The 12,939-nt window shown below is 60.0% G+C and overlaps 2 protein-coding genes across 2 annotated transcripts; one reads left to right on the top strand and one right to left on the bottom strand.

The window, feature by feature from the left end:
• Positions 1-228: 228 nt before the first annotated feature.
• LOC135977528 (kinesin-like protein KIF21B) lies at positions 229-3,714 on the bottom strand. Its single transcript, XM_065578800.1, has 3 exons — positions 3,529-3,714; positions 1,803-2,002; positions 229-433 (listed from the first exon to the last, which is right to left on the bottom strand). The coding sequence occupies exons 1-3, from the start codon at positions 3,697-3,699 to the stop codon at positions 379-381; spliced, it is 426 nt and encodes a 141-aa protein (XP_065434872.1). The 5' UTR covers positions 3,700-3,714; the 3' UTR covers positions 229-378.
• Positions 3,715-4,881: 1,167 nt separating this feature from the next.
• On the top strand, positions 4,882-12,506 carry LOC135977529 (kinesin-like protein KIF21B). Its single transcript, XM_065578801.1, has 6 exons — positions 4,882-5,102; positions 7,177-7,313; positions 7,816-7,996; positions 9,079-9,243; positions 10,792-10,991; positions 12,360-12,506. The coding sequence occupies exons 3-5, from the start codon at positions 7,830-7,832 to the stop codon at positions 10,859-10,861; spliced, it is 402 nt and encodes a 133-aa protein (XP_065434873.1). The 5' UTR covers positions 4,882-5,102; positions 7,177-7,313; positions 7,816-7,829; the 3' UTR covers positions 10,862-10,991; positions 12,360-12,506.
• Positions 12,507-12,939: the final 433 nt, after the last annotated feature.

The following is a 12,939-nucleotide window of genomic DNA, read 5'->3' as shown; positions in this document are numbered from 1 at the left end:
CCTCTCGCACATCCAGGATCTGGGGCTGCTGAACGGGCTGCGGGACAGATTGGAATGATCCCGTTGAGTCTCTCAGCTTGGGGTCCTCCCCGTGGCTGGCAAGGCCATGTCCCGAAGCACTGCCTGGCCACGCCCTGGTCAGCAGAAAGCCTTCTGCATCATGGAAACCTAGCGTAGGGCTGGACGGGAACGACGCCCCCTAGCCATGGAAGCGGGTAGTTCACAAAGCCCCAGCTGAGACACCGTCACCCCAGAGTCCTGGAAACTGGAGCACACACAGGCCAGGCCGCTCCCAGCTCTTCACAGCCAGGGAGAGGGGCTGGGGCCTGGGCCCGCCAGGGAGCCTGACAGTCGCCCTGGCTCCGGCCTTTCCAGTGCCTAGGTCAGGCCGTTCAGCAATCTTCTCCGGCTCCAGAGCTTCACTGTCAGGTCGCTGGGGAAGGAAGAGAGAGAGGAAGTGAGGCTGGAGGCCGCCCCCGCCCCAGCTGGGAGAGGCAGCACAGCGAGTACAATCAGCTACGGGCCACGCCCTGCCCCCAACTCCCCCGCCCCCAAATGCATCACGCTGCAGCCCAGGAGAGCAAGGCCGCTGTGCCCCAGGCGGGCGGGCACCGGCGCAAGGAGGGAGCAGATGCGCCCAGCTTCCCGCCAGCGGGATAATCCCCCAGAGCGCCAGTAACAGGACACTCTGCCAGTAACGCAGGCTCAGCCAGTGGCACCTCACTGGCAGTGGCCAGTGACGCAGTGGGGGGTGGGGATGGGGCGGGGATCCCCCCAGCAGTGGCCCAGGAGGAGCAGTAGTCAGATGGGCAAACCCCCGAGCTGGCCACTGAATCCAATCACCTGGGGGACTGGGAGGTGGGGGGCAAGAGGACAGTCTCCTCTTGCAAAGAGCTCTACATGGGGGGAAAATCCAAAAGAATCTCAGACTGTTAAGAAGCAGCTGAGACCAGAGCGGAGAGAGAAGAGACAGAGAAAGAAAAGGAGAGAGAGCCAGAGGGGGTGAGAGCCAGAGAGAGCAGGAGGAGGGTCAAGGCAGGCTAGTGGCACGCCCCTTTATGGCAAGGACGCGGTGAGGAAGGCAGGGGGTGAGCCCAGGCACGTAAGTCCATAGCTTTACCTGGCAGTCACTGCGGCACAGAGAGAAACAGAGGGGGGCGGAGAGGGAAGAGAAAGGAAAGGAGAAAAGGGACATGGTCGGAAAAGAGGAGATCAGAGACGGTGCCAGAGACATTGTGAACCCGGGGACCCCCTCTGGGGGCCAGGGCTGTGCACAGGGGCTGAGGAGCAGAAGGAGGGGGCGGTGGTGCTCTCATTGGAGATGCACAAGGCACCGTCGAGGAGGAGCTGGTGCCCGGTTGGCAGGAAGTCCGTTCTCTGCGCTGAGGGTGGCAGGGCCAGCAGCACCAGGTCTGGCTAGTCCCGGCACATCAAAGGAGCTGGCAAGAGCATCCCAAAAGCATGGCGGGGCAGGGCAGGACCAGCGCTTGGCATAACTGGATGGGGCAGAAGAGCCTCACTGTGGGGCGACCTAACAACGGCTGAGAGATGGAGGAGACGAGAGGCTAGATGGGGTGGGGTTGGGGGCCCTGCAGCCGACTGCTGCCCCACACCAAACCGCCTGCAGCCCGGCTCCGGCGCTGTTCCCATCCCTCACTCCCAGCGCCATTCCAGGCCCTGCCACATGCGGGGAGCAACAGTGGGTTTGGAGAGCTCCTGCAGCTCTGCTGCACTGGGGTGAGTTGGGGGTCAGACCTCCCTCCCCCATGCCGCAGGGGCCTAGCCCAGCCCACCACCCTCACCTGGAAGCAGTGAATATGTGCTTGGAATTGGTGCAGATGGCATTGATGGGGCTGTCGTGGCCCTTGATCTCCCCAACGGGTGTGAAGTTCTCCATGTTCCAGACCTTCACCACGCCCCCGCAGCAGGCGCTCAGCAGCATGGGGCGGCCAGGGACGAAGGCCAGGGCGCAGACCCAGTCCTTGTGCGCGTTGGGGATTTGCTGGCAGGCACAGAGACAGGGCAGAGCCAGTGAGCGCCCACGATCCACGCTGCCAGCCGGGGCCATCAAGACCCAAACTGCCCCCTGAGCTCCAGGGCAGGGTCAGGCCAGCAGCCAGAGCCAGATGCTGGGTTTGCAGCTGGCTGCTGGCTCTGTAATGGGCTGAGACAAACCCCCCACATCTGTACCGTGGCTGAGAGCTGGAATTTTTAAGCTCTGATCCATTTCTCATCAAGCAGCAGCCGAGGATTTGAATTCAAGACAAGGGGACTCTGGTGAGCTACAGAAGCAGCTCAGCAGGAGAGAAGAGGGCTCCGCCCCAGGAGACAATTGCTCATTGGGATTGACCAGGGGATCTCCAAGCTCTAATCAATCCAAGCCGTGCTGGCAACCCGGATACGAGACACACAAGATGGGGGAGAGAATCTCTTTGATTGGACCAATTTCTGTGTGTGTGTGTGGGGGGGGGGGAAGGGACAAGTCTGCAAACTCAGCTCTTCTTCCAGGGTGGGGCTTGAAAGCTTGTCCCTTCCACCCACAGGAGCTGGTCCAATAAAAAAGAGATTCCCCCTCACCCCCCATCTCTTTAATTATTTGTCTGCCATCAATCCTCAGCGCTCCAGTGGGAAGAAAAATGAGCATTAGCCTCATTTCATAGGGGAGAGACTGTGGGGGAGGGTCACACAGCCACAAATGGTGACTAGCTCTGGGTAGCTCCATTTTGGGGGACACCCCGACCACCCCATTTTCAGAGGAGCAGAGCCCCCACTGCTCCCCTTGACTCCCACAGTGCCCAGCTCCTCTGAACAACCCAGCCCCAGGCGGGCACACGGTAGGTTCTCCAAAACAGAGCCCCCCACCACTAAAAAAAAAATAAATAAAAAATCAATGGAGGCCTCTGAAATGTTAGCCAAGTCTCATGGCAGAGCCAGACCTCCTGCCTCCCAGCACCGGCCTGCACGCCCCCTTCGGCGGCTGCTCTATCCCAGACCCACCGGAGGCCGTCCCCGCACTGCTGCGTGCCACCACTGACCTGGAGAGCCAGGCACCGCGGCCTGTGGCGCCCGGAGACCAGACAGCCACACTCACCGGGGTCAGAAATAGGGACAACGCCGAGCGCTATCTACCCCCAGACCAACCTGTCCCCATTCGCCATAGGCCACTGAGCCCTTTAACCGCAGCAGGTGGGGCCCAGCCCTATAGAACTGGCTACCGTGTATTGCCCACGGCTGTAAACTGCCTTCGGGACCCACCCTGCCAGCCACTGTCGTTTGCAACCCCCGGGGCTCTTCCATTGCCTGGAGGCCCCATGTGCAACGTAGGGATGGAGTCCCTGTGTCTGCCCTCTGATCCTCTGCCCCCAGGACGGTGGGAGCACGCTCCAGACTGGACAATGACTCTCCAGCAGGTTCTAAGTCCTCGCTCCAGACCCTGGCACTGGCCCTTGAAACGGCACGCTGCGGGTCTAGCCCATCTCTCTGCCCTCCACCCAGCAGCAGGGCATTCCTGCTCGTCCCCCTCCGTACCTGGAGGAGCTCCTGCTGCTCCAGGTCCCACTTCTTGATCCCCTTGTCCCCGGAGCCGCTGAAGAGCACGTCGCCCTGGATGGCCAGACACTCGATGCCGTCATAGTGCGGGGGCTCAAAGTTATGGGTGGGGCCGACGTTCCCCACCACGCTGTCCGCAATCTCAAACATCTGCAAGGCAACAGCCCGGAGGGCAGCTGCTGTGAACCCCGGTGGCAAAGGAGACCAGTCGCTCTCAGATCATTAGGCCAGCAACAGCCCTTTCAGCAAGGCAGGGGGAGGGCGAGAGCGTCCGACCACACAGCTACCACTGGGATGCTGAGCCACGGCCCAGTGAAATGAGACAGGGATGGATTGGCAGCGGCAGGGTTCTGCCTGCTTACGCCACGCTGGGATCCTTGGGCAGAGGCCATGTGGGGACACGATGGCTCAGCACTAGTGCTGAGATACAGGTCGCGGGTTCAAACCTCGCCCGGCTCAGCTGGGACTGGGAATCTCCACCTCCTCCAATGGTTTGGTGGCCAACGTGCGGGCGCAGCTCAGCATCCGGCTGGCAGGGGGCCACGTTGCAAAGACAAAATAGCCTCCTTGGCAGCAGGTTCAGCAGAGGCATCCAGTCTTGACTTCAAGGCATAACAGATGGAGAATCCACCATGCTCCTTGGTAGTTTGCTCCAGTGGTTTTTTCCATCTTTACTATTCGAAATTTGTGCTTTACTTCCAATTTGAATTTGTCTGGCTTTAAACTCTCAGTCATTCATTCTTGTTATATCTTTTTCTCCCCACCATTCAACTCTTTAGGCTGGCTGCATTCTTTATAGTGCCACAGGTGCATACAGTTCTTTATGGTGTGCGGAATGCTTTACAATAAGTTGGATGATCCACCAAATAATGGAACCCCTTGCCTTAAGGGCCTACAGTTTAAATGCACATGTGGTCACAATACAGCTCAAGTCTACCTACCTAAATATGTACAAGTCACCATGGTATCTAGGCACAACACAGAAGGCCTTTTATTTGTAAGTAGAGGATGATGCTTATTTGACTATAGGCTGTTCCAGACATACTAACCATTATGTAATGAGCTCACTACACTAACAAAATCAGTTAAATTAATTAAGAAACAAGGAATAAGCCAGCTAAAGTAATTATAAAATATATTTTGTTTTGTTAAAGTTGAATGACCAACAACGCTGTTGCTAATGGGAACAAATGTCATTTATGACTGTAAAAGCCAAGTCACAGAAGAAACAAAAATTCCTAGCAAAGAATGGCCTGCACTGTACTGGTCAGATTGGGTGATTGTAACAGTCCCTTCTGGCTGAATGATTCCAGTCCAGCCTGAAAGATCTTGTGTCCGAGCCACGTGTCCCTTCCTGCTCCTCTGCCCCTTTCCTCTCTGGTTTTCTGTGTCCGCTCCTCCCTCTCTATCCCGCTAGCTTGGATGCAATAACAACACTCCACTCTCTGACTCCGCTGCTGCCTCTCTCATCCGGGATTTTTTCTCCCGTAATCCTGCTAATTTTCTGTCCCTAGGTCTGACGACAGCGATTCCTCTGTCTCGGAGGTGCTGAGGTACATACAACTTTCTATTGATTAGAACTCTCCTGCTTCTCGCATTTCCCTCCCCCTGCCCTGCATGCTGAATCCGTGCTGGCCAAACTCTGGGCCTTGCTTCTTTGCTAAATCTATTGGGACTCTGTCCTGGTGCTGCTCTTGCTCGCTGTGTGTCCCTCTTTCCTTCTCTCTGCTTCCCCGCATGGCCCTGGCATGCTGTGTCCGGCTGTGGAAGTCCCTTTCTGCCTCTGGTCTCCAGTGCCTTAAGGTCTGAGCCATCGTCTTGAAATGCAGTGCTGGGGGTTTAAGCGGATAGCGTACACGGTGCTTTCACTGAATGGGGGCAGCTGCATGCTCTATTCTGCCTCGAGGGCAGGGCGGGTAGTGATGATATCTTGCGCTGTGTCTGGCCTAGCTGCAAGAGGCAGGGCAGTCCAGCTGTTGGAGCCGGTGGATGCTTGGAGGGTCCAGGCTATGATGCTTTTTTTGGGGGGTCTTCTCTCGCACCTTCAGTTCAGACATCTCCAAGCACTTGACAAACGTGGCTTCAGCCTCCCAGCACCCATGGCGAGGCTGGTCAGGATTGTTATCCCTGTCTTGTGCCTCGGTTTCCCCATCTGCAAAGAGTAAACACCTGGGGTGCAGCCTCTTGGCAGCGAGGATCCTGTGGCTGCTGCTGAGGCCTGTGCAGCCTCCCAGATATATTAGAGCAGCCTTGGGGTTGCTCTAACTCACTGCAACCTCCCAAAGGGCTGCTTGTCGGCTATGCCACAACCCAGAGTTCCCCTAATGGGGTGTGCTAAGGCCCTGGCTCTGCCCCCAGCATGCCTGGGTTTGCAACACGAGCCACATAGAACCAATTACGCTAGCCCAAGGCAGTGTCTGTGCCAGGACAACTCTCCTTCCCCCATTCCCTGCACATCAAAAGGGCCAGGCTGGCAGAGGAGCATCTCCCCACTGGCCTTTGGGTGCCTATTTGACCGTGGGCCTGACTCTGACACCCTGAGCACCATCAGCTGGAGTAGTGGGTGCTCAGCGCCCCTCAAAAAATCCATTCCAACCATGCCACAAATGTGCTGTGTGACCCTGGGCTAGCCCTTTCCCCTCCCTTTGCCTCAGTGTCCCCACCTGTAATCCAACCCTGCTGGGAGGAGGGGAGGTGCTTAGAGATCCTGGCTGGGAAGCTACTTTGGGGCTATCAACCCTCTCCATGATGGGCTCTTCCACCTGGGCTCTTTTCTCAGGGGTGTCGATTCTCATGTGCTCAGCGCCCTAGAACCTCCCTCTGAACTCTGCTCACAGCCCCATTGGCTGTTGCTGGGGCAAAGCCTAGAACTGGTTTGAGACAGGATTGTCTCCTGGCCAGGAAGCCAGGATTCCTGGGTTCTCTCCCTGTTCTCGGGGGATTGAGAACTCCTAGGCTCTGTTCCCAGCTCTGCCATTGATTCGCCACATGACCTGTTAAAAATCCCTTCCCGATCTGCCAAAGCAGGGTGAAGCTCATTGCAAAACCGGAGTGGGTCAGATGGAGAAAGGGCGCTTCCCCCCCCCCGCTGGCCACGGGGTGGTGCCCTTATGCCCCACATAGCACGGCTGGAGCAGGGCCCCAGTTTGTTCAAGCCTGGAGGTTCTGGGAGTTGGGTCCGGAGCCAGCCTGTCCCTGCTAGTCTCTGACTCCACAGGGGATGGGGCAGCGTGTGCCATGCAGCAGCCTGGACTCTGTTGGCTTCGGGATCTTGCCTGGATGGGGCACAGGGGCCACCCACAGCTCTCACGGGGGGAGGGGGGTAGCTCATCTGTGCCAGCAGCGAGATGGCCAGGGGGTGAAGCCCGTTTCCTTTCCAAGCCCCAGCCCCAAGCCAAGGCAGGGTCTGCACGAGTCCCTGAGCCCTTAGCACCAATGGGGTGTGACCTGCCCCCGGGGGGCCCGTCTGGGGAGCAGGCTGCCCAGCAGCTTCTGTCTGTGGTTTGCTTTGCTCCGGAGCCCCACTAGCAGGCCCTGGCAGCCTCGTGGGGTGGGATCTGGCTTCGTCCTGGGTCACCCAGCCAGCGCCCCCCTGCTGACGCCCTTGCTCTCTCTCTCCCACGGAAGGGGCCTCATTAACCCCGTGGGCGGTGCCAGGAGCACCCGGACGGCCCCGTTGCAGTGCATCTCCGTGGCGGAAGGACACTCCAAGCCCGTTCTCCGCGTGGACGCCACCAACGAGCTGCTCTTCTCCGGATCCAAAGGTGCGCGCCTCAGGGGCGGGCCGGCTGCTGAGCTCTGGGTGTGATCATTGGGGAGTGAGCCTGTTACCCAGGGGAGGGGCTGAGCCACCCCAAACTGCGGGGGCAGGACAGGAGCCTCTTGCTCAGACGGCACCGGCCTGCCTGAAAGCCACAACGGGCCGGTGCAGTTCTGGGTCCCCCCAGCAGAGGGCAGCAATGCTGCACGAGTCATTAGTTCTGAACAGCTGTGTGGTGACATCCCTGAAGCGAGTTGTTGGGGCCTCTGCCCGGTTCCTAGTGGCTGGATGTTCACCTCGCACCTGGCACTAATAGACCCTCCCCCCGTTGGCAGGTCTGGCAGAGGTACCAGAGGCTGGATGGGCCACAGGGACTGAGCTCCCCTGGGGCACTCGTGGGAGCAGGGGGAGGCGGGGGGGAGGGAGGGAGGGAGGAAGCCATGGGGATCCTTTGCTGAGGACAGGAAGGGTCCCGCAGTGTCATGTGCTCCTGCCTCCTCCCGCAGACCGGAGCTGCAAAATGTGGAACCTGGTGACGGGCCAGGAAATCGCCTCGCTAAAGGGCCACCCCAATAATGTGGTGTCCATCAAGTACTGCAGCCACTCAGGGTTGGTCTTCACTGTCTCCACCTCCTACATCAAGGTGTGGGATATCCGGGATTCGGCCAAGTGCGTCCGCACCCTCACGTAAGTACCTGACGCACCGAGGCTGCCCTGTGGGCCTGGCCAAGCTCGACGCACTGCCCTGCCAGCGTTCTGCACTCAGGGCAGCATTGCAAAGGCCAGGCGGCCGGGCTGGTCTGCAGGGCTGAGTCTAGGAATGCTGCAATGCAGGTCGTTCTAGCCTGGCCTGGCTCGTGGAGGCTCCGTGGCTTGGTGCTCTGCTCTCAGGGAAGTTGCTCCTCTCGTCTGTTTCGGGGGGCACCGTGCACCCTACAGTTGCTTTGATCAGGGATGGGTAATGACCCATCTGCAGCTGCCAGCACCGTTTCCAGACCCCAGCAAATCAGCCCCTCTCTCTGGTGCCCAGCCACAGACTGAGACTTCTCTTTTAGGCCTCCCCAATCTGACTGGCGGGAACAGGAGCGGCGCCTGGGTTTTTGGCGCCCTAGACGGGGGTCCTTCCGTGCTCCCGGTCGTCGTCGGCAATTCAGCAGTGGGGGGGTCCTTCCGTGCTCCCGGTCGTCGTCGGCAATTCAGCGGTGGGGGGGTCCTTCCACGCTCCCGGTCTTCGGGTCACTTCGGCGGCGGGTCCTGGAGCAAGTGAAGGACCCGCTGCAGAATTGCCGCCGAACACCCGGAGCGCGGAAGGACCCCCCGCCGCCGAATTGCTGCCCCTCCCCCCCCCAAATCCTGGTGCGGTCGCCTAAATGGAAGCGCCGGCCCTGGGCGGGAACATGCCTGGGCTGCCTGTCAACATCAACTCCAAGCCAGGGGTGGGGTTTGTGTCGCTCCGCCCTGGGCGTGGAGCTGGCATGCCTGCTGGTACGGGTCTGGCTGGCTGCGCGGCAAGGCACCTCCCTGTGCCGTTGCTCCCGGCTTGAGGGGACGTGGGGCTGAGCGGGGGGGTCTCATCCTGGCACCACTGGCACTGCATATGGCCAGGAAGTGGCGTTGCTTCCCCCTATAGATGGCTGGGGACAGACGCTGTCCAGCCTTCCAATCAATCCACAACGGGCTAGATCTTCCATTCCACACTGTGTAAATTGCCCCCTCGCTCCCCCGAGGGTCTCTGCCTTGAGGCTCACCTGTTTGTCTCTTTGGCTTAGCTCTTCAGGTCAGGTGATCTCTGGGGACGCCTGTGCCAGGACCACCACCCGCACCATTGCCAGCGTGCAGGGCGAGCACCAGATCAACCAGATCGCACTCAACCCCACCGGCACCATGCTCTACGCTGCCGCCGGGAACTCTGTCCGCATCTGGGAGCTCAACAGGTCCGGGCGGCAGCTCTTGTGGGGAGGCAGACGGGTGCTGCGTAGGCAGAGGGAGCAGTCGTTCTGGGCTGAGCGGGGGCCCGCTCCCTCCCGGCTGGAAGCTGTGTTATTGAGGCAGGGGTGGATTTGGACTGGCACCGGGGGAAGCTGCACTGGCACAAACCCCAGCGTGGAGCAGCTTAGCCTGTTTGCTCCTGGGCTTTGCACTACATCAGCCCCAGCAGCTGCTGATCACGACCAAAGGGGGCTGAAAGTAGGACCCAGTGCTCCTCTCCCAGCTGCAGCCCTTAGAGCAGGGGTGGGGAACCTTTTCTCTGTCACTGGCCATTGACCCACAGGAAAAATCACGGTAGCCAGTTCTATAGGGCTGGGCCCCACCTGCTGCGGTTAAAGGGCTCAGTGGCCTATGGCGAATGGGGACAGGTTGGTCTGGGGGTAGATAGCGCTCGGCGTTGTCCCTATTTCTGACCCCGGTGAGTGTGGCTGTCTGGTCTCCGGGCGCCACAGGCCGCGGTGCCTGGCTCTCCAGGTCAGTGGTGGCGCGCAGCAGTGCGGGGATGGCCTCCGGTGGGTCTGGGATAGAGCAGCAGCCGAAGGGGGCGTGCAGGCCGGTGCTGGGAGGCAGGAAGTCTGGCTCTGCCATGAGACTTGGCTAACATTTCAGAGGCCTCCATTGATTTTTTTTTTAGTGGTGGGGGGCTCTGTTTTGGAGAACCTACCGTGTGCCCGCCCGGGGCTGGGTTGTTCAGAGGAGCTGGGCACTGTGGGAGTCAAGGGGAGCAGTGGGGGCTCTGCTCCTCTGAAAATGGGGTGGTCGGGGTGTCCCCCAAAATGGAGCTACCCAGAGCTAGTCACCATTTGTGGCTGTGTGACCCTCCCCCACAGTCTCTCCCCTATGAAATGAGGCTAATGCTCATTTTTCTTCCCACTGGAGCGCTGAGGATTGATGGCAGACAAATAATTAAAGAGATGGGGGGTGAGGGGGAATCTCTTTTTTATTGGACCAGCTCCTGTGGGTGGAAGGGACAAGCTTTCAAGCCCCACCCTGGAAGAAGAGCTGAGTTTGCAGACTTGTCCCTTCCCCCCCCACACACACACACAGAAATTGGTCCAATCAAAGAGATTCTCTCCCCCATCTTGTGTGTCTCGTATCCGGGTTGCCAGCACGGCTTGGATTGATTAGAGCTTGGAGATCCCCTGGTCAATCCCAATGAGCAATTGTCTCCTGGGGCGGAGCCCTCTTCTCTCCTGCTGAGCTGCTTCTGTAGCTCACCAGAGTCCCCTTGTCTTGAATTCAAATCCTCGGCTGCTGCTTGATGAGAAATGGATCAGAGCTTAAAAATTCCAGCTCTCAGCCACGGTACAGATGTGGGGGGTTTGTCTCAGCCCATTACAGAGCCAGCAGCCAGCTGCAAACCCAGCATCTGGCTCTGGCTGCTGGCCTGACCCTGCCCTGGAGCTCAGGGGGCAGTTTGGGTCTTGATGGCCCCGGCTGGCAGCGTGGATCGTGGGCGCTCACTGGCTCTGCCCTGTCTCTGTGCCTGCCAGCAAATCCCCAACGCGCACAAGGACTGGGTCTGCGCCCTGGCCTTCGTCCCTGGCCGCCCCATGCTGCTGAGCGCCTGCTGCGGGGGCGTGGTGAAGGTCTGGAACATGGAGAACTTCACACCCGTTGGGGAGATCAAGGGCCACGACAGCCCCATCAATGCCATCTGCACCAATTCCAAGCACATATTCACTGCTTCCAGGTGAGGGTGGTGGGCTGGGCTAGGCCCCTGCGGCATGGGGGAGGGAGGTCTGACCCCCAACTCACCCCAGTGCAGCAGAGCTGCAGGAGCTCTCCAAACCCACTGTTGCTCCCCGCATGTGGCAGGGCCTGGAATGGCGCTGGGAGTGAGGGATGGGAACAGCGCCGGAGCCGGGCTGCAGGCGGTTTGGTGTGGGGCAGCAGTCGGCTGCAGGGCCCCCAACCCCTCCCCATCTAGCCTCTCGTCTCCTCCATCTCTCAGCCGTTGTTAGGTCGCCCCACAGTGAGGCTCTTCTGCCCCATCCAGTTATGCCAAGCGCTGGTCCTGCCCTGCCCCGCCATGCTTTTGGGATGCTCTTGCCAGCTCCGTTGATGTGCCGGGACTAGCCAGACCTGGTGCTGCTGGCCCTGCCACCCTGAGCGCAGAGAACGGACTTCCTGCCAACCAGGCACCAGCTCCTCCTCGACGGTGCCTTGTGCATCTCCAATGAGAGCACCACCGCCCCCTCCTTCTGCTCCCCAGCCCCTGTGCACAGCCCTGGCCCCCAGAGGGGGTCCCCGGGTTCACAATGTCTCTGGCACCGTCTCTGATCTCCTCTTTTCCGACCATGTCCCTTTTCTCCTTTCCTTTCTCTTCCCTCCCCCCCCCCCCTCTCTGTTTCTCTCTGTGCCGCAGTGACTGCCAGGTAAAGCTATGGACTTACGTGCCTGGGCTCACCCCCTGCCTTCCTCACCGCGTCCTTGCCATAAAGGGGCGTGCCACTAGCCTGCCTTGACCCTCCTCCTGCTCTCTCTGGCTCTCACCCCCTCTGGCTCTCTCTCCTTTTCTTTCTCTGTCTCTTCTCTCTCCGCTCTGGTCTCAGCTGCTTCTTAACAGTATGAGATTCTTTTGGATTTTCCCCCCATGTAGAGCTCTTTGCAAGAGGAGACTGTCCTCTTGCCCCCCACCTCCCAGTCCCCCAGGTGATTGGATTCAGTGGCCAGCTCGGGGGTTTGCCCATCTGACTACTGCTCCTCCTGGGCCACTGCTGGGGGGATCCCCGCCCCATCCCCACCCCCCACTGCGTCACTGGCCACTGCCAGTGAGGTGCCACTGGCTGAGCCTGCGTTACTGGCAGAGTGCCCTGTTACTGGCGCTCTGGGGGATTATCCCGCTGGCGGGAAGCTGGGCGCATCTGCTCCCTCCTTGTGCCGGTGCCCGCCTGGGGCACAGCGGCCTTGCTCTCCTGGGCTGCAGCGTGATGCATTTGGGGGCGGGGGAGTTGGGGGCAGGGCGTGGCCCGTAGCTGATTGTACTCGCTGTGCTGCCTCTCCCAGCTGGGGCGGGGGCGGCCTCCAGCCTCACTTCCTCTCTCTCTTCCTTCCCCAGCGACCTGACAGTGAAGCTCTGGAGCCGGAGAAGATTGCTGAACGGCCTGACCTAGGCACTGGAAAGGCCGGAGCCAGGGCGACTGTCAGGCTCCCTGGCGGGCCCAGGCCCCAGCCCCTCTCCCTGGCTGTGAAGAGCTGGAAGCAGCCTGGCCTGTGTGTGCTCCAGTTTCCAGGATTCTGGGGTGACGGCGTCTCAGCTGGGGCTTTGTGAACTGCCCGCTTCCATGGCTAGGGGGCATCGTTCCCGTCCAGCCCCACGCTGGGTTTCCATGATGCAGAGGGCTTTCTGCTGACCAGGGCGTGGCCAGGCAGTGCTTCGGGACATGGCCTTGCCAGCCACGGGGAGGACCCCAAGCTGAGAGACTCAACGGGATCATTCCAATCTGTCCCGCAGCCCGTTCAGCAGCCCCAGATCCTGGATGTGCGAGAGGGATCCTGCCACCTGCATCCTGCTGCTGGCCTCTGCACCTCCTGGGTGCCTGGGGTCTCATTCCTTCTGCAAGTGGCTGCAGGTCCCTCTCCACACTTCGTCGTTCAGCAGAGCTGGGATCTGCCGGCCGGTACCGAAATACAGAGAG

Source organism: Chrysemys picta, unplaced genomic scaffold, assembly GCF_011386835.1.
Source record: "Chrysemys picta bellii isolate R12L10 unplaced genomic scaffold, ASM1138683v2 scaf3, whole genome shotgun sequence".
Lineage (NCBI taxonomy): Eukaryota > Metazoa > Chordata > Testudines > Emydidae > Chrysemys > Chrysemys picta.
This window is presented reverse-complemented; position numbering and strand designations above follow the sequence as displayed.